The following is a 27,261-nucleotide window of genomic DNA, read 5'->3' on the forward strand; positions in this document are numbered from 1 at the left end:
TGCCACTACCTGAGAAAATATATATACGCTTTAATTTTTGTTCATTTCTCTTCTCTCTTCCCCCTCTCGCTCCTCACCGACTCCGACTTACCGTTCGAACGAGAAACCCAAAAATCGACGTTTTCTGACGGCTGCCACTGCAACCACAACAATTCGGCTCAAGAGAGTGCTAACAACAACAACATTCGAGCTTTGCGTGCTCGAATCTACCCTCGACCGAAGAGTTCCATAAGCCCAGCTTGAGGTGTTTATTTTGCCCGCCAATTTCAGGCCTTTCCGACCTTTTTTGGGTCGGAGAGGGTAATATTTTTCCTCTACACCCTCGAATTATCTTAGATTGTGAGCTAATCGGAGTCTGCAAATTTTTCCACGGCACCACCATTCCATCCGCGACGTTTTCCAAAACCCGCTTGACCGAAGGGAAGCAATTTATCGTACGCTAGATCCCAAAAATTTCTTTACAAATATCCCCTTTCACAATTCTTTTCTTGATTTTTGCATACCCCTTTCTCAATTGAACCGAACCATAGCATTAGAAAAAAAATGTAATCATTAGGGTTTTTTTTTTTTTTTTGGTAATTTTTCCGATTTTGGAAATTTGATGGTGTTTGTGTACCGTTGCAGGTGATTGCCAAAGAATCTCTCTTCTGACTGCACAGGTATGAAAACAATAGCCCTGACATCACTGATATAAATCCTTGCTGATTTGTCATCATGGTTAAGATTATTGTTTCAATCGGGTTGTGTTTTTGTCATAAGGAGGATTTCCGCAGGGTGGAATTGAATGTTAGGTGCAAAACTATTTTTCATTAGATAAGGAATGAGCAATGTTGAATGCTATTGGTTCTCATATGCTGCCTTGACATGAAAACATAAATATTGACGAGAATTGTGCATCTATTGCATAAAATCATTTATTTTCATCCTATTTTGCGTGTTTAGGGAACTTGAATGGTCAGAATATACCATCCTATGCATTGGCGTTGAAACGTACGCATGGGTCCCTAATTCGCCGCCGGTGGACGTTAGCCTTTTCTCCTCCCCCTTCAGTACTCATGTGAGTCTGTGACTCAATTCTAACACTTAATCTTCTATTTGGAAATGCCTCTGTTTTATTACTTGCTGAAAACGCCTCTGTCAAAAATTTTGAAGGCCTTTTCTTTGTTTCATCTTATCTTCCTCCTTTTCTTTGTCCATTTATGCCTATGTCAACTCTTTCCAATTTAAATGCACTCATTTAGTCACTCACATTGTATCTGATAGAGCAGATGAAAAAAGAGGAAATGGGGATTATATATGTAAGCTCTCTGTCTCAGCTTTGCTTATATGTCCCCCATTTGATTTCTTATACGTCAATATTAGATGTGAATATTAGAACTGCCAATCCAAATTCACCTATTTGCTCGTCATGAGACTAATTAGAATTAGCTATCTTACGGATGTGTTGATTAAAAAAAGTCTAGCCAATTTTTAGCATGTTTAAGTAGTAGTAATTAAACTCAAAAGATGCTCGAGTGCTTGAATTTCTAACAATGTTCCATTAGAGGATCAAGCATTGTAACTTAATGCTGCCTCATTGGGTTGTCAGCTTTTGTATGGATGCAATTAGTAGAAATTACGTTTTCATTGCTACGAACAGTTTTGTATTCATTGATGTCTGGAAAGATTTCGGGAAAACAGGATGAATAGTGTAAGAATGTAGGTTGGTGTATGTATAAATTAGCTCTCCCAATTTTCTTCTTTAATTTATTTTTCTGTTTATTTTGTTTTCATTGCTTAGCTTAATTATAAGTTAGGTGTGGTTGAAAATTACAAGTTTTCTTCATGCATGTGTTTTTCTTTCTTCCTAGCTATCTATCTGTTGTCTGAGGTTTCAATTACATTCACACGATATTTTAACGGACTGTGCCAGAAGAACATCTTTTTGGCAACGATGAAGAAAGAAGAGTGAAGTCCCGAGGAACGATCTGAAAGTTGGGACATGAAAAGCAAAAATATTTTGGTGTGTATTATATCTATATGAACAGCTTAGTCTCCAACTTTTTTTGCTATGTAATGTGTTCTACAAACACCTATCTTTTATTTCTTAATGAACATAAGGATGTAAATAGAGTTTGATATGGATGTAAATGGATTTTAACATATTCTACACGTTTACAATTAAAAATCTACGGCATCGCGCAGGTTCAATTGCTAGTATATACTACAATAACAAGTGTGTAAACAATCAATGTAAACAACAAAGAAAGTAAGAAAGACTGACAAATTTGAAGACTGGACAAACACGAACTTAGTAACGCAAAATATTAAACAGACAGAACACTAAACTTAAATAGACATCCAAGCAAGCGCAAAGATGATCTTACAAAGATCATTCACAAATCATACAATAAAAGCAACTGCAAAAATATTAAAACCGACAGACCACTCCACGCAAACTACTGTCCAAGTTTCATGGCAGTTGAAATAATGATGACAGGCTATTATTTCTCACTACATAGGCCTTGATCAGAGAAGCTCACTTGGCATCTGATTCCAGTTAGCATGTCCCTTATTAGACTCAATTCAGTGACCACATTGCTCATGTCTTTTCGCTCCCTCAGCATCGCTACAGAACAAGCCACTCCCACTCTTGCAATGGAAGTCAAGCACCCCACAACCCTTTTTCTTTGATCATTTGGGGTATGATTCCCCCTGTTACTTCTGGGATTAGTACTGCTTTTGCTTTCTTCTATTTGAACAAGTAGTGGATCACATATTTCTTCCACATGTCCTGGTAGAGCCATCGAAACAAAACTGTGCAAGTTCATACCATCTTTAAACATCTCATATGTTGGCCTCTTGCCAATTAACATCTCCAACAACAGTATTCCATAGCTATACATGTCACCATATGTTGCCACCTCGCTTCCCATTCCATACTCTTTTAAGTTATATGCACAAAAACATAGCTTTGTTCTTATGTGTGTCTTGAAAAAACTCATGCTATATATATATATATATATATATATGTATGTATACACGTATGTATGTATGTTTATGTATGTAAAAGAAAATTTACCTGGGGGAGTATAGCCCATGGAGCCTTTTATGACACTGGAACTGCTTTCGTGCAAAGGAGATGGGCAAGAAGCATCTCGGAAGTACCTTGCTAAACCGAAATCACCTACACAAGCAGTCATGTCACTGTCTAACAAAATGTTGCTGGGCTTTATATCACAATGAACTATTGGCATGTGGAAGCGGTTGTGCAAATAATCCAGAGCACACGCTACATCGATGGCAATGTTAACTCTTTGAGTGAGGTTCAGGTTCTTTGGCAGATTGGCTGGCCTATCTACTCCTTGAGTTGATATGTGCAGCCACTCATCTAGGCTTCCATTCACCATGAACTCATACACTAGGGCTTTGAAATCGTTTCCTTGAAAATCAATGCTTGAACAAGCAGTCATTAGCTTGACAAGATTTCGATGCCTAATGCTTTTCAAGGCTTCACATTCAGTTATGAAACTTTTAGAAGCTCTTGAAGTTCGAAGATTTAGTACTTTCACCGCAACATTTATTTCTTCATGCTGATTGAGAACTCCCTTGTACACGGACCCAAAACTTCCAGCACCAATCAGATTCGAAGCAGAGAACCCATCAGTTGCTTTGAAGAGATCTCCATAGGATAGTTTCAAGAGTGAAACCCCCAATGATGATCCTGAAGTTGACTTAAGCGCTCTAGCCTTTCTTGATCGATAAAGAAGCGCGAGTAACAACACCAAGACCAAGCCGACAACCCCACAGGAAACTGAGATAATTAAGTTCAGCTTAGGAGATAACCCGCGCTTAGATTGCTTGGAGATGCATTTAAGCAATCTTAAGTGAGGTATACCTCCACAAAGCCGTGTGTTTCCCACAATAGATACCGCACTTGCATTCTTAAAAACTCCTTGGATTGGTACTGCACCTTCAAAATCGTTAAATGAAAGGTTCAAATTATGCAAGAAGGGGAAACTCCCCAAGTAGTTGGGAATTATGCCAGACAATTTGTTGCGAGAGAGGTCGAAATCTTCAATTCCTCCCAAAGAGCTCAAGGATTTAGGAATTATCCCATGCAATAAATTTTCTCTCAGAGACAGAGTCGTCAAACTTGTGCAACTCCCTAAGCTTTGTGGAATCTCACCAGATAACTTGTTTTCAGAAACATCCAAGAAAACAAGATGCGGCAAGTTACCTACTTCCATGGGAATGGATTCAGTAAGTTGGTTTCCAGATAGATCCAAGTGAACAAGTTGGTTTCCAGGTAGATCCAAGTGAACATGTAAATTGATGACTTGTTTTGGAATTGGACCGCTAAGATTGTTGTGGGAAAGATCCAATTCTAACATAAACCTGCAGTCTCCGAGACTTTGTGGTATGCTTCCATTTAACTTGTTTGAGCTGAGATACAAGTTGCTTAATGAAGAAAGATTTCCTAGAGATGATGGAACATTACCTGACAATTCATTCGAATCTAGATATAGGTCATAAAGCTTATTCAGTTTACCTATTGAACTCGGTATAGTGCCTGCCAATAAATTTGCATGAAAGTTTAGTATCTCCAAGTTGATAAGATTTCCAACTCCGATGGGAATGCTTCCGTGTATCTGATTCTCATAGAAAAATATTTTCCTGAGCTTTGTTGAGAGATTACTGACAGATTCAGGCATCACTCCTCCAAAACTATTGGCACTGATATCTAAAACTTCTAAATTGGTGCAATTAACTAGAGAAGAGATGAAATCCAAGTCACCTTCCTCATTATTTCCAAGATTGTTATCATTAGGTCCAAACAAATACAAATTTGACAGGCGTGCCAGACTAGGCACTTTCCCAGTAAACTTATTGGAAGAGATAGAAAATACTGAAAGGTTTGAGGCATTGGAGATTGAAGCTGGTACTGGTCCAGTGAATTGATTGGCATAGAAAACAAAGGTTTCGAGGTTTGGAAATATAGTGTGGCCCAAGCCAGGAGGAAGAGTTCCATGAAGGTTGTTTTGAGCCATATAAATGAATTTAATTGACGAGAGGTTGTATATGGAGGGAGGAACGGTACCATTCAAATAATTGACAGCCAATAAGAAAGCCATTAAGCTTTTCAACTGGCCAAGGCTATTTGGAATACCTCCATGCAGATTATTTTCAATCACAGATAACATCCAAAGACAAGAAAGATTCCCAAAAGAAGGTGGGATTTTCCCAGAAAAATTGTTCTTGCCTAAATCAAGAAACTGAAGCTTGGACAATGAGGCAATTTCAGTTGGAAGTTCGCCACTAAGAGTGTTGCCTAATAAGCCAAGGTATTGGAGGTTAGAGCAACTTGATATGTTGAATGGAATATGACCACTGAAGGAGTTGTTTTCAAGGCCTAGTCTTTGCAAGTGGAACAAACGACCAATTTCTGGAGGGATGGTGTGGCTGAAGCTATTGTTATGGAGGTATAAAGCCCGCAGAAAGCTCAAGTTTCCAATGTGGGGAGATAGGTGGCCTGCCATCCCGCTTGATCAGAGGTCGAACACTGTAACTCTCTGGTGTCTGCCGCCACAAGTGATGCCTGGCCAACGACAGAAGTGGAGGGATTCATTCCAAGAGCCAAGGATGCCTAGGGTATCAGTCACGATTTCAGCTTTGAAGGCAAGCAAGGAAAGCCTATCCACCTCATTTCCCGCTAAACGGGAGGAGGAGGCAGAGGTAAAAAGAAAGAGAAGAAAGAGTGGTTGCATGAAAATAAACCAAATGCTAATATGAATACTTGAGAACTCCATTTTAGCTAGGCTGCAAAATGAAGCTCTGGATATTTATGTAACTGTTAGTTGACGCAAAGAATGGAGTCAATTTCAGGGTCCGAATTGGGTTGCACAGCTGGTTTCTGGAGGAAAATTGGATCACAGCCTTGTTAGATTAAGACTAGGGAATTAATAGACATCAACTGTTAGATTAAGACTAGTGTTGAAAATAATTGTGGGTAATGAATGCCCACGTAGAAACTGAAAACATTGGGTAGATTTTCAATGCCCATAAAAATCAATATTGACTTGGGAGATGAAGGAAGATCATATTGTCAAAGATGTGTGCTTGGAGTTGTTGGGTTTTTGGCTCAAAATTAGGATGATGCAATAAATTAGGTTTGTGTTACCTATTTGGTTTTGGTGTCCTAATTGGGTTTGGTTTTGACTTCTTAGTTAGTTTCCTTGGTGGAGAGATTTTGTTAATTACCTATTTGATTAGGATTTGGATTTATTTCCTATTAGGATTCTTATTGTAACCTAAGTCCTATGCACTATAAATAGGACCTTAGGGTTATTGTATTTAGTGTGCCTCGTCATGATTTAGAGAGCTTTTCTCTATTTTGGTTTTGGGTGGAGTCACGAGTGTGTGGCAAATTCGTGGCTCATTCGTGTGGCAATTTGGTGAGAATCAATTTGAGAGTTTGTGAGTTAGAGAGCAATTTTTCTCCGTTAGTTTTGGGTTCTCTACTCGTTTGGTTTAGGGTTTGTAATTTGTGGGATTTGGGTTGTGAGAGTTTAAACACTCTTTTGTAATCTCCATTTGTTTAGTGAAATTCCTCGCCGTGCTTTGCTCGTGGACGTAAGCTTTACGCCGAACCACGTAAATCTCGTATTAGTTTGAGATTGTTTGTTTTAGCTTTCACCTACGACGTTGATATTTGGTACTTTGTTATAATTCGCTTCCGTTTGCGCATAAAAGTACAACAGGAGTTGTTCTATAAATAGAGCACTCCGTAATGCTTTCAACATACAGATCAGAACAAAAGGATCAATAATATCATTCATTCCTCCATCTTTTATTTGTCATTCACTTGAGCTATAGTTTTAGTGTGATATTTTACATCTGCTTCGCACCTATCTAAAAGGTTATCCCTCTAACTTTTACATATTTATAATACGTTATCAGCACGAGTCTCTAAATATAACTATTACTCATTCCTCTTCGCCGAAAGAAATCATTTCTCTTCGCCGAAAGAAAAAATGTTTCCTCTAAGGTTTTTACTGTTCATCTTCTTCCCCTGCCTCAACTGCGCGGTATACCCTCGCGACGTACTGTTTGCTACATGCCTGCTTCTAGTTCTCCAACTAGTGGTTACATACATCTATGATTTCTTGTTTGGTTTAGATATTGATTACTAACCCAATATTTATTTATGCTGATTTTACTGCAATCCAAGATGGTGCGGTACAATCGCCCATCTTGAACTGCAAATTTCATGTTACTGCGATCCAAGATGGTGCGGTATCATCGCCTATCTTGAATTACAGATTTAATTTTACTGCAAATTTTAGGTGGAGCGGTATAATCGCCCGCCCTACCCTATATATTTAATTTGCCTGCAATTTAATTTCATTGCAATTTTAGGTGGTGCGGTATAATCGCCCACACTGCTCTGCGTATTTAAATTTTCCTGCTACTTGAGTGGTGCGGAATAATCGCCCATTCTATGTTACATTATTTCAATGAGAATGGTGCGGTACAATTGCCCTTCTCATTCACCTTGAAAATCTCGAGCCAGAAGTTTCGATTACTTATCATTTTGGCCTGAAGATCAAAATGAAAAATTTGTAAGAACCAGAAGTTCTAACATTATATTCCTCCAGGAATACATATTATTGCAAGTTCTTACACATCTCATTTTTCTTTCAGAAAAGAAAATGGCGACCTTGGCAAAGCTTGAATATGCTGCCCTGGACATTATCGGGAAGAATTACCTTACCTGGGTACTGGATACCAAGATCCATCTGGAAGCAGGGAATCTTGGAGATACCATCAGGGAAGAGAGCAGCTCATCCTCTCAAGAGCGGGCGAAGGCTATGATTTTTATTCGTCGTCATCTGGATGAGGCACTAAAGAGTGAGTACTTAACGGTTGAAGATCCATTAGCTCTCTGGCAGGCTTTGAGAAGCAGATACAATAACCAGACAACGGTGATTCTTCCAAGAGCTAGCTATGAATGGACTCACCTAAGGATCCAGGATTTCAAGTCAGTGGTTGAGTACAATTCTACGTTGTTCAGAATTACCTCTCAGATGAAGCTCTGTGGGGATACTATTACTGAGGAAATGTTGCTGGAAAAGACTTTCAGCATATTTCATGCATCTAACGTGCTCCTGCAGCAGCAGTATAGAGCACGAGGCTTCACTGAATACAACCAGCTGATATCTGTGCTCCTGGTAGCTGAACAGAACAATTCGCTCTTGATGAAAAACCATAATTCTCGACCTACTGGATCTGCACCATTCCCAGAAGTGAATGATGCTTCCCTTGAAGTGAACGCCACATCCTCTAGTGGCGATAATCATAAATGAGGACGTGGCCACAAGCGAGGTCGATGGAATAGGAAAAGCAATAACCATGGTGGTCAGTTTCACAACCAGGTTCCGAGGCATAATTCAGGCCCGAGCTTTAAACATGTGAATCGCCACAAAGGCAAAGCTCACATGAACAATGCTCCCAGGAACTCTGAAGGAGCCTGCCATAGGTGTGGTGGCAATGGGCATTGGGCGCGCACTTGTCGTACCCCAAAACATCTGGTGGAGCTGTATCAAGCCTCCCTCAAGGAGAAAGGTGTCGAGACCAATTTTCTCGACCAGGCTAAACCAATGGATATACCTGATCCAATGTTTGATTTATCAGGGCAATTGGACACAACACACCTAGATGTTTCAGACTTCATTATGGAAAGGGGGAATGAAGTATACCGGTCCGACTGAATCGTTTATGTTTGATGTACTTTTATTATGCTGAACTTGTTGTGTAAAACTAGCATTTCAGATTCAATAAAAGTGGCATGTAAATTTCTTGTTATAACTTGCTTTTAACTCTGATTCCCTTACTTAGAGAGCATGGATAAAAACTATGGTCATTCTCAGAACATGAAAAATGGCGAAGATATCTGTCTTGCAGACTACGCAACAACGCATACAATACTTCGAGATCGAAAGTATTTCTCAAGCTTGATGTTTACAAAAGTAAAGGTAACAACAATATCAGGCCAATCAGATGTGATTGAAGGCTCAGGGAAAGCCTAGATTATGTTACCAAATGGAACAATATTATCCATACAGAATGCGTTGTATGCTACTCCATCTACTCGAAACTTGTTGAGTTTCAAAGACATACGTTTAAATGGATACCACATTGAAACGAAAAGTGCAGAAAATGTGGAGTATCTATGCATTACCTCCAATGATACCTAGAAGCGTATATTGGAGAAGTTGCGTAGTTTGTCGAGTGGATTGTATTATACATACATAAAGACAGTTGAATCACATACTGTCATGAACCAGAAGTTCATAGATTCAAAAGTTTACATGCTTTGGCATGACCGTCTGGGTCATCCAGGATCCACCATGATGCGTAGGATCATTACCAACTCTAATGGACATCCATTATTGAGCAGAGACATTGCTATCTTAAATGATAACCCTTGCAATGCTTGTTCTCAAGGGAAGTTGGTAATTAGACCATCACAACTAAAGGTTGATGCTGAATCCCTATCATTTCTGCAAAGAATTCAAGGGGATATTTGTGGACCTATTCAACCATCTTGTGGACCATTTCGATATTTTATGGTTTTGGTTGATGCATCTACCAGATGGTCACATGTTTGTCTCTTGTCTACTCGGAATGTAGCTTTTGCGAGACTTCTTGCTCAGATAACTAAGTTACGAGCACAGTTCCCAGATTATCCCATTAAGTCAATCCGACTTGATAACGCTGGTGAATTTACGTCTCAAACTTTTGATGATTACTGCATGACATTGGGCATTGATGTTGAATACCCTGTTCCTCATGTCCATACTCAAAATGGTTTAGCAGAAGCATTGATCAAGTGGCTTCAGTTAATAGCCCGCACTCTGCTTATGAAAACCAAATTGCCAGTTTCTGCATGGGGACATACCATCTTACATGTTGCATCATTGGTTCGATTGAGACATATAGCCAACCACCAATACTCTTCAATACAACTCATGTTTGGACATCACATTTCACATTTACGAGTTTTTGGTTGTGCTGTTTATGTGCCTATTGCACCCCCGCAACGCACTAAAATAGGACCTCAACGTAGACTGGGAATTTATGTGGGTTTTGATTCACCATCTATCATTAGATATTTGGAACCCTTGACAGGTGATATGTTTACAGCTCGTTTTGCTGATTGTCATTTTGATGAGACAGTTTTCCCATCGTTAGGGGGAGAAAAGACTGTTCCAGAAGAACGGAAAGAGCTGACATGGGTTGTTCCCACCTTGTCTCATTTTGATCCTCGAAGCATTCAATGTGAAAATGAAGTAAAAAGGATCATTCATCTTCAAAGCATTGCCAATCAAATGCCAGATGCATTTAATGATGCTATGAAAGTGACAAAATCACATATACCAGCTGCAAATGCACCTGCTAGAATTGATGTCCCTGTTGGACAAAATAAAGTGGCAGCGAATGATTCATCTGGTGCACGCCTGAAGCGTGGTAGACCACGAGGTTCAAAAGATTCAGCCCCTTGAAAGAGAAAGACAAGGGCACAGCTGAATCCAAATGAAATCATTCAGGAAGAGGGAATGAATGACAAATCCACAATTCATGATTCTGGACTTCCAGAAGAAGAGAATGTCATTGATGAGACACATGTCCCTGAAGAGACAGTAGTACATGAGAGCAAAGAAATCTCCATAAATTATGCATGTACTAATGAATTGTGGGATCGGAATGAAATACTCATTGACGATATGTTTGCATTCGCAGTAGCCACTGAAATCATATTAAGTGATGATCTTGAGCCCCGCTCTATTGATGAGTGCAAATACAAGATTGGCCTAAGTGGAAAGATGCAATCCAGGCAGAATTAAATTCCTTGGAAAGGCGAAGTGTTTTTGGACCAGTAGTCCAAACCTCGCCTGGTGTAAATCTTGTGGGTTATAAATGGGTATTCACAAGGAAACGCAATGAGAAAAATGAGATTGCAAGATATAAAGCACGACTCGTTGCACAAGGTTTTTCACAAAGACCTGGAATTGATTATGAGGAGACATACTCTCCTGTAATGAACGCAATTACGTTCCGTTACTTAATAAGTTTAGTGGTTTCATAAAAGCTTGACATGCGACTTATGGATGTCATCACTGCGTATCTATATGGAGAATTAGATACTGACATATATATGAAAGTCCCAAAAGGACTCAAGTCGCCTGAAACAGCTAACAAACCACGAGGTATGCTCTCGATCAAATTAAGGCGATCATTGTATGAGCTAAAACAATATGGACGAATGTAGTATAATCGTCTCAGTGAGTATTTGATCAAAGAAGGGTATATCAACAATGTCATTTGCCCTTGTATGTTCATTAAGAAATCCAACTCTGGATTTGCTATAGTGGCAGTATATGTCGATGATATGAACCTAGTTGGAACTCCTGAAGAGTTACATAAAACTGTTGAATATCTGAAAAGCGAATTTGAAATGAAAGACCTTGGAAAAACAAAATTTTGTCTCGACCTGCAGATCGAGCATTGTGCTAGTGGAATTTTGGTCCACCAATCAGCTTACATTGAAAAAATCCTGAAGCGATTTGATATGGACAAGGCTTATCCACTCAGCACGCCAATGGTCGTTCGTTCTCTGGACATTAAGAAAGATTCATTCCGTCCAAAAGAAGATGATGAAATGTTCCTTGGACCAGAAGTACCATATCTGAGTGCAGTAGGTGCTTTGTTGTATTTAGCACAACGTACCAGACCAGATATAGCTTTTTCAGTCAACTTGTTAGCCAGGTATAGCTTTGCTCCAACAATCCGTTATTGAAAGGGTGTCAAAGATGTATTGCGATACCTTCGTGGGACAAAAGATATAGGTCTTTTCTACTCAAAGAACTCCACAAATGACCAGGTCCTTGTCGGATATGCAGATGATGGTTTCCTCTCTGATCTGCATAAAGCCCGCTCACAAACTGGATATGTGTTCAAGAATGGAGATACAACAATCTCATGGCGCTCAACAAAGCAAACATTAGTTGCTACATCTTCAAATCATTCAGAAATACTTGTTTTACATGAAGCAAGTCGTGAATGTTCTTGGTTAAGATCAATGATTCATCATATTCGGAATTCATGTGGTCTAACTTCGAAGACAAACAATGCAACTGTCATTCATGAAGATAATGCAGCATGTGTTGCCCAAATGAAGGAATGATTCATCAAGGGCGATAAGATTAAACACATATCTCCAAAGTTTTTCAGTGCACATGAGCTCCAGAAGGCTAAAGTTATTGACGTCAGACAAATCCGTTCTAATGAAAATCTGGCAGACTTGTTCACCAAGTCTCTACCAAAATGCACGTTTCAGAAGTTAATGCAAAGTATCGGATTACGTCGACTTACCAAATAGCTAAACTTGGAGAATGCGGAATCAGGGGGAGATACATATCAGGGGGAGCATCCATGATACATGCTTGTTGTACTCTTTTTCCTTCGATTAGGATTTTTCCACTGGGTTTTTCTTATCAAGGTTTTAACGAGGCAACATAAGCATACTTAACACTATATCAACAATTTAGGTAAAGTTGTACTCTTTTTCCTTCGCTGTGGTTTTTTTCCCACTGGGTTTGTCCAAGCAAGGTTTTAACGAGGCAACTGATGTTGATATGTGGGCATCCAAGGGGGAGTGTTGAAAATAATAGTGGGTAATGAATGCCCACGTAGAAACTGAAAACATTGGGTAGATTTTCAATGCCCATAAAAATCAATATTGACTTGGGAGATGAAGGAAGATCATATTGTCAAAGATGTGTGCTTGGAGTTGCTCTATAAATAGAGCACTCTGTAATGCTTTCAACATACAGATCAGAACATAAGGATCAACAATATCATTCATTCCTCCATTTTTTATTTGTCATTCACTTGAGCTATAGTTTTAGTGTGATATTTTACATCTGCTTCGCACCTATCTAAAAGGTTATCCCTCTAACTTTTACATATTTATAACAACTAGGGAATTAATAGACATCACAACCTTGTTAGTCAATAGAAATAAAATTGGATCAATGCGGTTTTTAGCTTTGATTTGTCAAACTATACCGATATCCACATAATTTCTCTAAGAATTTGATTCATATATATATAGCGATACTATTTACATACATGTGGAATGTAGGAAGGAAATTAGTTCTTTTGTTCTGAATCAAGATCACTAATTCCCTACAATTGAACATCAAGAAGACCACTAATTTTGAAATACAAATTAAATTTCTCTCCATGTTAAAAAGCATGTAAGCAGAGAGACAAAGGATGTGGTTTCTATTACCGGTACGATTAGCTTGTAAAGATTTGTCCACTGTGTTCTGAATATTGGTCCCAACTGTAACCACCTTTGAGAACTTTTCTGTAGATAATTCCACTGTAAAAAGAAATCCATGTTAGAATGCGTTTCTATTCATAACACGTTTAATACTTTTTAGTGGACCATGATCAAGATTTTAATTTTATATGTCAATATATAAAATAGAACAAAACCTCTTAACAATCTAAAAATATCATATAATTGATAGCGGTATGTACTTTTGGTAGATAATTTGTAATCAGATTGCAAAATATTGGGATGTCTAGTTCCCGCAGGAGTGTGCTACCCTTAGCAGAGAAGATACTTTTAGATATTTCGTAATTGCCCAGATGAAATCATGGCTAATGCCTCACACATCTGTCATAAAATAATCTTAAACACAAAGATTCATGATTATAGCCTAAATTAACATCGCATTATCAAGTGTCCCACATGCTGACATCCAACAAACCAATCAAAACAAAAGATGCATAAAAGGGTCTCAAGTTTTGCCAAATACACCACAATGAAGATGCTTTTACCCAAATGAAGGAATAGACTTACCATCATAGGAAACTCATGCCTCCTCTCTACGAAGCTTTGCTGGCACTCTGCGTTTTCTCACCTGCAATTTAGACCCAATGCGCAGAGGCCAAAGAACCGAGAAAACCGTGTGTGCGGGCATGTGTGTTTCTCTGGTATATTTTATCAAACAGGTGATAGGCAAACACAAAATACATATGGATGTAAATGTTGTTTGTAAACTCAAATAGAACGCGTAAAATTACACTCTAAAATGGTTTGGCAATTTCATTTCATTAAGTGATTTCAAATTCAATAATTAGAACATGTTTGTACCATACTTGACCAATCCCGAAACTACCGAGCACCGGCCAACGCTATACTGTCAAGGACCCAGAAGAGTTCCCCTCCGACCAGGAGGCCAATCACTACTCGACACGTGTCAAGATTAGAAGCCAATCAGAGCGCAGCACGTGTCGACATCAAGAACCAATCATAACATGACACATGTCAATGTGACAAAGCTACAAGTTTTTCTATAAATAGGGGTCATTCCCCCACAATATTGGCTAATGCCATTTGTGTTAAATCATTCACAAGAACTCACTAAATTGAGAGCTTGATCCTTTGTACTTGTGTAAGCCCTTCACTACTAATAAGAACTCCTCTACTCCGTGGACGTAGCCAATCTGGGTGAACCACGTACATCCTGTGTTTGCTTCTCTGTCTCTATTCATTTACGTATTTATCCTCACTAGTGACCGAAGCAACCAAGCGAAGGTCACAAAACCTGACACTTTCTGTTGTACCAAAGTCTTCGCTGATTTTGTGCATCAACATTTGGCGCCGTCTATGGGAAGCGACACTTATTCCTACTCTCTTCAGCTGTGTCAAGCTGGTTTCTATCATTCGTACACTTTCTTTTGATCAGGCATCCCTCTCCAACATGGGAAGCGAAGGAAGCCACAGCACACAGAATGACACCCCCCTTGCACATAGTGCGAAACAACGAAAGAAGGAAGGAAAACGAGTTATTCTTCAAGCTAAAGTCGATGAGTTGGAAGCTCAGAACAACAAGATAGCAATGAGGAATGAGGTCCTCCAGGAGCAATATGAGAAGCTCTTCGAGACACTCCACGAAGCTAGGCAAGCTCAGACACGCGAGCTTGTTGCCCCCGTGGAAGTCAACCATCAACTGGGTGCCCCCCAACATGGAGGGTCACATGCATTCGACATAGATATCCCTGATAGGGAACAGATTACCCCTCGACTTGATAATCAACATGAGGCTTCTCTTAACCCAGTTGCTTCGACCCGAACCATGAGAAGTGGAGAGAGACACCTCTTTGCTGAAGGGGCAGAAGGATCGAAAGCCGTCTTTCGCGATTGTCGGGATTTCCTGAAGCAACGTCGAGAGAATTCCATCCATATAAGCTCAAAGATCAATGACCCAAGGATTTCTGAGAGACTCGGTCCCCTGCCACGGCCCGAGCCGGCCACCAATTTGGGGAAGGGGCAACAAGTCCTAGAGAGACATGAGGGTACAGGGGACTCAGAGGTGTTCCGACAGACATACCCTGGAAGCCAGTACAACGAGTCCAGGGAAAAATCACATGCCCTTGATCAAACCTTCCTAATTCCAAGAGGAGATGGAGATTTACGAAAGAAAGCTCCAGTGGCACATAACTCCGCTCAGGACCCCCTTGTCCTACAACTTTTTGAGGAAGTAAACAAGTTGAAGGCTGAACGTCAGGCTGAAATACCTGACTGGAACCAACCCAGGCCTGGCCCTCTTACAAGGAGGATCCTCAACACCCCCCTTCAAGCAAAGACAAAGCAAAAGCTTGGCTTGCAACTTTATACTGGAAAAGAGGACCCGATTGAGCACCTTAACCTCTTTGAGTCCACCATGGCATACCAGATGCACACCGACGAAGAACGATGTCTTCTCTTCCCCTCCACCCTCTCTGGTGGAGCTCTAAATTGGTATTGTCGTCTTACACCTGAGACGGTAGACTCATTTGAGGAATTGAGGAAACTATTTGTTTCCCAACACATTTTCCAAACCGATCGCTTGCACTCTGCAGATGACTTGTACACTATCCGCCAGAAGCCAGACGAGTCATTACGTATGTATGCTGGCCGCTTCAGCCATGAATACTCCCGGTGTGCCGAGGCAGACGACAAGACTGCCCTCAAAGCCTTCACGGCAGGCCTACGTGATTGTTTCTTTAAATACATGATCAATGCCAATACTTGGAAGACTTACTCTGAGGTGATGGCGCAGGCTTATAACCATGCCTCCGCCGAGGCAAAGACATATCAGGAGAAACCCCCTACAACCATCCTTTATCAACAAGTGGGAGGTGGAAGCCATACTCACCTAAATGAGAAGACCTCGACTTTCCAAACAGCAGTGGCACCTCCCCATGCCTTGCATAATGCTTCATCGAATCAACAGACATATCAATTTCAAGGCAAGAGGAAGGATTTCCATCCTCACCACTCTCCTTTCAATAAAAAGAGTAAGGGACACTATCCCGATAACCAAGGGTATCGCCACAATAACGCTCGCCCCCAGGCAGTCAATGCAGTGGGTCAAACCCGCGTCAAGATACCCCCTACCCCAAGGTATGAGACATACACGCCCTTGAATGCCACATGCGCGGCCATTTACCCCAGCATAGCTCACCTGATACCAAAGCCAAAGCCGAGGCACCCAGATTACACGCCCCCGAATAACGCGGGCATGTTTTGTTGCTACCATGAGCATAACGGCCATGATAGCGAGAAATGTATCATCTTCCGTGATCGTATTGAAGCTTTGGCACGAGAAGGAAAAATTGATCAATTCCTTCTTCACCCTCAAAGGGATAACCGTAACCAACGCCAGGTGATTGTCATATATTCCATAAGCGGCGGCACACCCATATCTGAATCTTCCAATAGGGCCATGAAAAACAGTGAACGAAGTCTGAGGCCTGGTCACCAAGTGTTTCACGTGGAAGACATCAGGGGAGGGAAGTATCAAAAACCTAACTGGGATCCGATATGTTTCTACCCTGAGGAAGAAAGAGGCATCATCTACCCTCATAACGACCCATTGATCGTGGAGGCTCACATAGCCAACTTTGATGTTCGACGAATCCTCGTAGACACAGGGGCTTCGGTCAATATCATGTTTGCCGAAGCTTTCAGGGCACTCAGTGTAGCTGAACACTTGCTCGATCGCTCGATTTCTCCTCTGATAAGCTTCTCCGGTGATATCGTGCAACCCTTAGGGAGCATACATTTACCCTTTACTATTGGTACAGGCCCTTACACGGCTACCATTACCACTAACTTCCTAGTGGTTGACTGCCCAACGGCATACAATGTCATCTTTGGGCGCACAGGCATCAATGATCTCAAGGCTATGGTATCCACGCATATGCTGTTGATGAAATTTCCAACCCCCCATGGCAACGGCTACATCAGAGGAGATCAGCTTAGTGCACGATCATGTTACAACACTTCAGTTAAGCAACAACACTTGCCCGGACCCAAGGAAACCCTGTCTGTACATGACCAAGTCACAAAGACCAGCCTAGATGAAGCGAACTTGGATCTTCCTGATAGCAACAATCAACCCGATGATCCTCGAGATGACTCTTTCACCCAGCAAGCCCAACCTGCTGAAGAGTTGGAGAAGGTACCTATCTCAAGAGATTATCCAGATTGCATGGTGAAGATTGGCACCACATTGTCACCACCCCTTCGGTTAGCATTGATATCTTTTTTGAAAGAGAACACTGAAGTCTTCGCCTGGTCATACGAGGACATGCCAGGCATCTCTCCCGATGTCATCTGTCATCGTTTGAGTATTGACCCCAAGATCAAGTTGGTGAGACAGAAGCGAAGATCTTATGACGCTGAACGATACGAGGCAATGAAAGCAGAAGTTGAAAAACTCAAAGGCATAGGCTTTGTCCGCGAAGTCAATTACCCGACATGGGTAGCAAATGTGGTCCTTGTTAAGAAAAATCCGACCAAAGAAAGTCTTTTGCTTCAAAAGGTCTTGTGGAGAATGTGTGTTGACTACACCGACCTAAACAAAGGGTGTCCGAAAGATAGCTTCCCTCTTCCTCTTATTGACAGACTTATAGACTCTACGGCCGGGTGTGAACTCCTGAGCTTCATGGATGCTTACTCAGGATACAACCAAATCCTCATGAACCCTTCGGATCAAGAACACACAGCCTTCACTACCGACAGAGGACTATACTGCTATAAAGTCATGCCTTTCGGCCTAAAGAATGCAGGAGCGACTTATCAGAGACTAGTCAACTCAATGTTCGCCGAGCAGATTGGGAAGAGCATGGAAGTTTACGTTGATGATATGTTAGTCAAGAGCAAACATGCTGACCAACACATCACCAACCTATCTGAAACTTTCACTATTTTGAAGAGGTATCGAATGAGGTTAAACCCCAACAAATGTGCCTTCGGCATAGGCTCTGGCAAATTCTTAGGTTTCATGATTAGCCAACGAGGCATTGAAGCTAATCCCGAGAAGATCAAAGCAATCCTCGACATGAAGGAACCGGTAACTTCAAAGGACATCCAGAGCCTTACTGGCAAGGTGGCAGCCTTAACCAGGTTCATTTCTAAGGCCACAGACAAATGTGCTCCCTTTTTTAAAGCACTTAAGGGAAGTAGGAAGTACATTACATGGACTGATGAATGTGCCGAGGCATTCAAAAACCTCAAGGAGTACATGAGTAAAGCCCCTCTACTCTCCAAGCCCGAGGTAGGAGACATTCTCATTATCTACCTATCGGTATCAGCTTCAGCCGTAAGTTCCGTTCTCATTCGAAAGGATGGGAATATTGAGCGACCTGTCTACTACGCTAGCAAAGCCTTACAAGATGCGGAGACACGGTACTCTAACATTGAGAAATTGGCTCTGGCATTGGTCATGTCTGCTCGAAAACTCCGCCCTTACTTCCAAGCGCACTCCATCATCGTGCTTACCAATTATCCTCTTCGACAGATACTCCAAAGTCCTGACACTTCAGGGCGAATGATCAAATGGGCAATAGCGTTGGGTGAGTTTGACATCTCCTACCAACCAAAGCCAGCTGAGAAGGGCCAAGCAGTGGCAGACTTCATTGCCGACTTCACATATCCGGTTGACATTGCTTCTACACCTGAAGCAGTGGCTTCATTACCCTCGGAAGCTCAGAAAGTAGAATCAACGACCTCAGCATGGAGTCTGTATGTTGATGGCTCATCCAACCAACAGGGCTGTGGAGCGGGACTAGTCTTGACTACGCCCGACAAAGTAGCAATGGAGTATGCTCTTCGTTTCAAATTCAAGGCATCAAACAATGAGGCCGAGTATGAAGCCCTTCTAGCAGGATTACGTTTGGCCAAACACCTCGGGGTTAAACAAATTGATATTTTCAGTGACTCCCAATTAGTGGTCAACCAGGTTACCAACAACTTTGATGCTAAGGACAGCTCCATGGCAGCATATCTTGCGCAAACACAACTTTTGCTCAAGCACTTCCACTACCAGATCACCCAAGTTCCTCGAGCGGCAAACAGTCATGCAGACGCCCTGGCTCGCCTCGCCTCAGCTGTGGAAGACAAGATTGGAAGAAAAATTCATGTCGAACTGTTGGCAACACCAAGCACCATGGCCGCAGAAGTATGCAACTTACAACAGGGGGATAGTTGGATCACCCCGATCTATAATTTCCTTGCTCATGGCACCCTCCCAAATGATAAAGTCCAGGCTAAGCAAATTCGATACAAGTCTACCCGCTACCTGATCATCAATGATCAACTCTATAAGCGAGGTTTTAGCTTGCCATACTTAAGGTGTCTTACGCCTGCCGAGGCGGAAATCGTCCTTCGGGAAATACATGAGGGAGTCTGTGGAGATCATGCTGGATCTCGATCCCTAGCACACAAGACTTTTCGCCAAGGATATTACTGGCCAACACTCCACCAGGATGCCATCAAAGTATCCCGCTCATGTGACAAATGTCAACGATATGCGACTATTCCTCATTCCCCTCCAGAGCCTCTTACTCCTATGATCAGCCCTTGGCCCTTCGCCCAGTGGGGACTTGATTTGATCGGCCCAATGCCGGCAGGGAAGGGCAAAGTCTGTTACGCAGTCGTTGCAGTGGACTACTTCACAAAGTGGGCCGAAGTAGAACCCTTGGCAACCATTGCTGAGGCAAAGATAGAAGACTTCGTGTGGAAGAACATCCTTTGTAGATTCGGCATTCCCAATGCGATAGTCACTGACAATGGGCGACAGTTTGACAACAAGAGGTTCAGGTTGTTCTGCTCTAAGTTCAACATCAACTTATGCTTTGCCTCTCCAGCTCATCCCCAGTCTAATGGACAAGTTGAGGCCATCAACAAAATAATCAAGCGCACTTTGAAAACCAGCTTGGACAAAGCTAAAGGCTGTTGGCCAGAATTTGTACCCCAAGTTCTTTGGTCATATCGCACTTCATATCGGACTTCAACAGGAGAAACTCCATTCTCACTTGCCTTTGGCACAGAGGCGGTTGTCCCTGTTGAGCTCGAGCAAGCAACATTCCGAGTCCAGAACTACATTCAAAGTGAAAATGACAAACAACTCACCCTCAACTTGGATTTAGTCGAGGAACACAGAAACCAAGCTCACTTGAGGAATGTCGCCTACAAGCAGCGCATCTCCAACTATTATGACTCTAGGGTCAAGCCTCGTTCTTTCAAAATAGGAGACTGGGTCTTAAAGAAAAGATTACTCTGCGACAGAGTCCCGAGTGAAGGCACACTTAGTCCAAACTGGGATGGACCGTATGAAGTCATTGGCATCAGTCGCCCTGGCTCTTACACACTTAGAAGCTCCGATGGCAAGACCCTTGGCCATCCATGGAACGCTGATCACTTGAAGTACTACTACAAATAGACTCACGATGTACAAGTGTTGAGCTATAGCCGTTCGGCATCCTATGTAATGAAGGCCATTTGGCAATGAATTCAATAAAGAGGTAATTTAGCCAACTCAGCCCTCACTCTTTTACATTCATAGCAAGCGATGCCGGAACCCTTCTCAATCAGAAAGCAATCCGTCTTCCACAGTCACTACAAAACAAGCAAATGAAGACCGTGTCAAGCGCCAAAAAAAAAAAAAAAAAAAAAAAAAAAAAAAAACAGCTTCATCCAAAAAGCTTCACCTAAAAAGCTTCACCCAAAAAGCTTCACCCGAAAAGCTTCACCTCCAAAGCTTCACCCGAAAAGCTTCACCTCCAAAGCTTCACCCACAAAGCTTCACCTAAAAAGCTTCACCCACAAAGCTTCACCCAAAAAAAACTTCACCCGAAAAGCTTCACTTAAAAAAGCTTCACCTACAAAGCTTCACCTACAAAGCTTCACCTAAAAAAGCTTCACCTAGAAAGCTCCCTCTACATACTTTCACCATCAAAGCTTCACCATCAAAGCTTCACCTAGAAAGCTTCATCTACAAAGCTTCACCATCAAAGCTTCACCTAGAAAGCTTCAACACCAAAGCTTCACCTACAAAGCTTCAACACAAAACCTTGCTCCAAATAAACAAATTTTGTTCACAAAACCCAAGATGCCCTTGAACTTGTACAAAAACACTTGGGTAAACATAAACATTTTTTGTTTTACACCCACAAGGGCCCAAAATTTTCCTTCTTATTTATTCACTTATATATGTTCCCAAACATATTATAATAGATCCAACAACAAGCCAAAGTCCCAAGTTTCATAATGGACAAAAGTACAAGCAATTCATCAATAATGAAGGTGCTACAAAAATTGGAATCTGCCCCAAAATAGAAATCCAACCCAAGAGACTTTTTCTCTCTCTCCCTCTTCCGCCTCCTTTCATCTATCAAATTTCTGCAACCTCTGCTCTTCTCCAATGGAGCTGAATTTTGGACACCCTATAGTTCTTGAGCATATGAACAACTTTCAAGAAGGAACCATTTCTGTTTGAGCGACGGAAATTAAAGTGTTGAAGCTCCAAACATGACAGTCGGATTCTTGCAGATTTCGAAGCTGCTGTGATGTTTCGAAGATCTGGAAATATTTAACCATTAGTTCATTCTGAATTTTTGATATGTTATGAAAGAGACAATGAGGAACAACTTCAATGAAGAAAGCATACCGATCTGAACAAGAGAAAATGGAGTTTCGAAGCTCACAACAAATCTGACGGGTTGACAGAAAAATAATAACCAGTCATTCATCATACCTGGATTTCTGGAGTTATACTGCTCCGAGGGATCTCAAATTTGGATATGTTGTAGTTCACAAGCTGAGGAACAACTTCGATGAAGAAAGTATGTTGATCTGAACAAGATAAAATGGAGTTTCGAAGCTCACAACAAGTCTGACGGATTAACAGAACATTGATGAACAGTTACTCATCATACTTGAATTTCTGAAGTTGTACTACTCCGATGGATCTCAAATTTGGATATGTTGTAGTTCACAAGATAAGGAAAAACTTTCATGAAGACGACTTTGCAATCTGAGCTATAGAGAAAGGTGTTATCTTGCATCCACTCAGGCTGATTAGTGGAAACGAAAAGCAATTCCACCAAAGAAAAGATGAAAAAGAGAGAAAAGCTACTAATTGCACTTGATCTTGTCTAGTCAATAGCATGCAGCATCAAACACACAAAAGTTGGAAATATTTTTAGATAAAGCATATACGAATGTGTGACATCGAAACAAGGATTCGTTACTTTGAAAAATTAGTAACACGCGAGACACCTCATTCGGCAACTCTCTTCGCCTGAAGACTTGGGGGACTCCCACCATATGCTACTGCACCTTGATACTCGGCAGTCTCACAACCACTCAGTGACTTGGATTTTTCAAGTCTCCAACCGAGAAGTTTTCCTCACTCGGGAAATTAAGGGAACACTACCTCAAACTACATGCTTCACTCACAAAGCTTCAACAATACAGGTTTCAACAAAAGCAAAAATTCAAAGAACTTTATGAAGAAGGCTTTGGTGTATTTAACACAATATGTTGAAATGAAGCAAATCTTATTTATTAATATTTTCGATAAGCCACAAATATGTACATATACATGAGTCAAAATAAACAAACAAAAGGGAGCCTTCACAAAGGTTGCTTAGGGGAAGTCTCAGCAGTCGGTAAAGCCCCAGAAAGAGAAAGCACCGGAGGGTGGTTATCCGGAGCCTCAGTACTTGACAAAACCCCAGAAGGAGGAGGCATTGGAGGTTCATCATTTGAAGCTTCATTACCAGGTACAACCCTAGAGGACGAAGGCAATAAATGCCTTTGGAACAAACCCACAAACCGCTGATGATCAAGTAAAACCTTACCATCAGATTCCTTCATCTGGTCAAGCTTCCTCTTCATGTTTGTAGCATAGTCATGGGCGAGCCGGTGCAACTGCTTATTCTCATGCTTGAGCCCTCTAATCTCCTGTTTGAGACTCATCACTTCAGCAGCCAATGATTCAACTTGGCGGGTTCTAGCAAATAGGCGTTGGGCCATATTAGACACAGAACCTGCACACTGAACACTAAGAGCCAGAGAGTCCTTAACAGCCAACTCATCAGACCGTTTGGAAAGTAGTCTGTTATCTTTGGGAGTGAGAAGGTTCCTGGCCACCACTGCAGCGGTCATATCATTCTTCATCACAGAATCCCCAACGGTAAGAGGACCAGTAGGGGATATGAAGGATGGGCGCCATATGTTGTCTGGAGAAGGCGTGGCTGTCTCTTCTCCAAGGTTCAAGTCAAAACGACGGTCGGAGGGTCCAGACATTTTCAAATGTGTTGAAGAAGGAAGAGGTCAGACAAATCAAGATCTTAGAAGTGCAAGAAATGAGCTTCTACTGGTAGAGATTCAAGTGTGCTGTGGAACTTAATGCCAGCCTCTATAAAAATCTGTACTCGACGAAGCTTCAGAAATCGAAGAGGCGTTTGCTTTCTCAAAAGCTGGGCTGCTCAGAGACCACGAGGGCCGATCTCAGAAATCGAAGAGGCGTTTGCTTTCTCAAAAGCTAGGCTGCTCAGAGACCACGAGGGCCGATCTCAGAAATCGAAGAAGCACCTGCTTTTTCAGCCTCGTCAGCACCTGTCACATGCACACTCAGCTTTGCGGAAATTACGGGCAATCTGTCGAAGATTTCTGGTGAAGTAGAAAGCACGTGAATCTTACTGTTCAATCACCGCTCTCCATATGCACCATCAACTCCTCGGGTACCACATATAACTTTGTCAAAGATCTCTGACAAAGTTTAGGCACGAGAATTTCGAAGTTCCAGCTACCCTACTATTACCCATAAGGGTAAAGGAACAGCACCACTGCTTAACAACTGGAAAGTCCCTATGTGTGTCGACCTCCGTGTTTTGCGGCAAGACAGGTTGGCAAGAACGTCCAACCTTTACTCACATTCGAGAAAAGACTCCCAACATAATTACTTTCTCAAAAACCGGAGTAGCACCGCTTTCCGAATCTCGAGAGTCAGATCCTCGACGGGATTGCTTGTTCGAAAACCGAAGAGGCACAACTCTCAGAACTTCGAGAGCCAGATTTCCTTAGATAAAGCTTGTCTGTAATCTTCACACGTAATATCAGCTTTCCAGATACCACATACCACTTTTTCAAAGTGCTCTGACAAAATTAAAACACGTGAAGCTGGCAGCTCCCACTACATTGCTGTGACCAAGAAGGGTAAAGGAATAACATTACCACTTGTTATTGGGAAATCCCTATATACATTGACCTTCCTCCTCAACAGACAGGCAAACCTGCAAAAATGCTCAACCCTTTCTCGCATTCGAAAAGGCACCCTCAACATAACCTCTCGAAATACTCAGCTTTATTTCCCCCCGATAATACCTCAGCAAATAAGCCACACCAAGAACAAGAGTATCTCATATCATCAGGGTCGAAAGCAAGAGTATCCCATATCATGCTTTCTCCCTGTCTTTGTCTTTGTCCTTGTCCACACCTGCAGGACAAGGAGAAAGAGAGCAGTCAGTCGGAACCTGAAATCAAACCTCCAATTTGGAACTGACTGCCTGGAGCCTTTGCCTGGTTGCTTACTTAGCATTGCTCTCGAGTACTCATCCTCAACTGCTGTCAAGGTCACGAATTCCACCGGCAAATACCTCATGACAGTTGATCAGATATTGGCTCTTTACACTGAAGCTGCCAAGCGTGGATGAGTCACTATGAAGGAATGTTCTGAAGGACCATTTAAATGCAAAGGTTGCACACCACTTCTGCCATGCAAAAGATTGAAGCAGAAGGTTCAACGGTGAGCTGAAACAGATCACTACAGCACGACACCTTTCCATACCACATTCATTATTCCGTCAACAGCAAAAGTATCCCATATCATCAAGGTCGAACGTACTCTAGATTTGATGGACTTGTTTTGACCCTCAAATTTTTGAGTCGGCCTTATACTCTGAAGGGCACCAGAAAACCCTCCAGCACAGTTCAAGAATAAGCCTGTGGAAAGTTACTTCTTCAAAAGCAAAAGTATCTCATATCATCTCTTATCCATTTGCTTCTCCTTATCCTGGCAGTTGAATGAGAGACAAGGAGAAGGAGAACAATCAACCGGAAGCCGAAGTCAAACCTCTGATCCTGGGTTGCTTACTTGGAAGTTTGACTGCTTACCTTGTCTGTCACCTCTTTCGGCAGATCTCCTAGCTCGGCGACTTGGGGGACTCCTACTATAGGGTTTGTATCGCACTTGACCAAGCCCGAAACTACAAGTAAGCTTCAAAGTGAAATTGATACATTACCTTGTGCATCTTCATCAGCTAAATACACCATTCCCGAATGGAGGAAAGGTACTTCCAGAGAAGGGCAGATGAAGATCAGACCACACTTCGGTACTTAGAAGTTTCGTGATTACTCAAGGGATTGGATCTTGCAAGTCCCTAACCGAGGAGTTTCCCTCACTCGGGAACTTAGGGGAGCACTGTTTGTACCATACTTGACCAATTCCGAAACTACCGAGCACCGGCCAACGCTATACTGTCAAGGACCCAGAAGAGTTCCCCTCCGACCAGGAGGCCAATCACTACTCGACACGTGTCAAGATTAGAAGCCAATCAGAGCGCAGCACGTGTCGACATCAAGAACCAATCATAACATGACACATGTCAATGTGACAAAGCTACAAGTTTTTCTATAAATAGGGGTCATTCCCCCACAATATTGGCTAATGCCATTTGTGTTAAATCATTCACAAGAACTCACTAAATTGAGAGCTTGATCCTTTGTACTTGTGTAAGCCCTTCACTACTAATAAGAACTCCTCTACTCCGTGGACGTAGCCAATCTGGGTGAACCACGTACATCCTGTGTTTGCTTCTCTGTCTCTATTCATTTACGTACTTATCCTCACTAGTGACCGAAGCAACCAAGCGAAGGTCATAAAACCTGACACTTTCTGTTGTACCAAAGTCTTCGCTGATTTTGTGCATCAACAGAACATAAAAGAAGAAATACGAAAAATTACAGTTAGAAGTCACACATCAATTAAAGAGTTGAAAAATAAGCTAGCTTGCTTAAGGAACTTTATTTTAATTTTTTTTAATTTTTTTTTAATGTCAAATGATCGATTTTGTCAAACCATAAAAGTGCAGAAAACAGCATTCTCCATATACACGAAAAATGAAGAACTGATTGATTCCCACGTATTCAACTTTCATAATACACAAAAATTACAACAAAATCCCAAAAGGGAGAAGCAACAAGAGAAACTAAAATGTGAAGGATGAGAGTCTGCAGCCCTAATTTTCATATCCACAAACGCACAAATTCTTATATTTTCAAAAGCATGCGCAGCCCAACACAAAAACTAAATAAAAACTTACATAATACATGAATCATCTGTGTTTTGCTTTGCAAACAGCCAAGGGGATAGGAACTAAAATATATTCCCTGACCAACAACCTCTCAATAACCAAGCTTGAAAGCATAAAAACAAACCCTTCAATCTTAAAAAATTTCATCCCCGAAATTTAAAATCATTAGTTATACAAAAGTAGTGAAAAGACAACAGAGAAATAGATATGTAAGGAAGATATCAAGTTAGAGTGGTTGCATAAAAGAGAATGTCATTCCGTCACGTTCAGAGTGCAGTGATTCCTCTTTCATGCCTCCAAACTCAAACTTTCCTTCTCCTTTAGTACAATACTAAAATGTACAGTCCTTTATAAAACATAAAGTAGAAAAAGAGATGTATAACAACGTAATGTTGAAGTACGTAAATAATAAAGGGCATTTTCGTAAAATCACTACTTTAAAATTTATAAAACTTAAAATTTGGGACGAGATATCACATTTAAGGTCCATTTCCC

The 27,261-nt window shown here is 41.4% G+C and overlaps 3 protein-coding genes and 3 long non-coding RNA genes across 9 annotated transcripts; 3 read left to right on the plus strand and 3 right to left on the minus strand.

Annotated features, from left to right (window-relative positions):
* Positions 1–40: 40 nt before the first annotated feature.
* LOC103432813 (uncharacterized) lies at positions 41–2,167 on the plus strand. 4 transcript variants are annotated; one of them, XR_011583083.1, is made up of 5 exons: positions 55–434; positions 625–659; positions 943–1,057; positions 1,269–1,298; positions 1,851–2,167. It is a non-coding gene; the product is annotated as an uncharacterized lncRNA (long non-coding RNA). The 4 variants fall into 4 exon arrangements; XR_011583084.1 differs by having other exon boundaries at positions 1,913–2,167; XR_011583082.1 differs by lacking the exon at positions 1,269–1,298 and having other exon boundaries at positions 41–434.
* A 64-nt stretch (positions 2,168–2,231) lies between these two features.
* LOC103432945 (putative receptor-like protein kinase At3g47110) lies at positions 2,232–5,857 on the minus strand. Its single transcript, XM_008371170.4, has 2 exons — positions 3,062–5,857; positions 2,232–2,923 (listed from the first exon to the last, which is right to left on the minus strand). The coding sequence occupies exons 1-2, from the start codon at positions 5,517–5,519 to the stop codon at positions 2,484–2,486; spliced, it is 2,898 nt and encodes a 965-aa protein (XP_008369392.2). The 5' UTR covers positions 5,520–5,857; the 3' UTR covers positions 2,232–2,483.
* Positions 5,858–7,850: 1,993 nt separating this feature from the next.
* On the plus strand, positions 7,851–8,750 carry LOC139197813 (uncharacterized). The gene is made up of 2 exons (XM_070825792.1): positions 7,851–8,306; positions 8,415–8,750. Exons 1-2 carry the CDS (start codon positions 7,851–7,853, stop codon positions 8,748–8,750), a joined length of 792 nt encoding a protein of 263 aa, XP_070681893.1.
* Positions 8,751–11,146: 2,396 nt separating this feature from the next.
* LOC139197814 (uncharacterized mitochondrial protein AtMg00810-like) lies at positions 11,147–11,839 on the plus strand. Its single transcript, XM_070825793.1, has 2 exons — positions 11,147–11,249; positions 11,412–11,839. The coding sequence occupies exons 1-2, from the start codon at positions 11,147–11,149 to the stop codon at positions 11,837–11,839; spliced, it is 531 nt and encodes a 176-aa protein (XP_070681894.1).
* Positions 11,840–13,181: 1,342 nt separating this feature from the next.
* On the minus strand, positions 13,182–26,896 carry LOC139197585 (uncharacterized). Its single transcript, XR_011583085.1, has 3 exons — positions 26,776–26,896; positions 13,916–13,976; positions 13,182–13,429 (listed from the first exon to the last, which is right to left on the minus strand). It is a non-coding gene; the product is annotated as an uncharacterized lncRNA (long non-coding RNA).
* Positions 21,563–22,723, minus strand: LOC139197455 (uncharacterized). Its single transcript, XR_011582892.1, has 2 exons — positions 22,143–22,723; positions 21,563–21,967 (listed from the first exon to the last, which is right to left on the minus strand). It is a non-coding gene; the product is annotated as an uncharacterized lncRNA (long non-coding RNA).
* Positions 26,897–27,261: the final 365 nt, after the last annotated feature.

Source organism: Malus domestica, chromosome 07 (genome assembly GCF_042453785.1).
Source record: "Malus domestica chromosome 07, GDT2T_hap1".
NCBI lineage: Eukaryota > Viridiplantae > Streptophyta > Magnoliopsida > Rosales > Rosaceae > Malus > Malus domestica.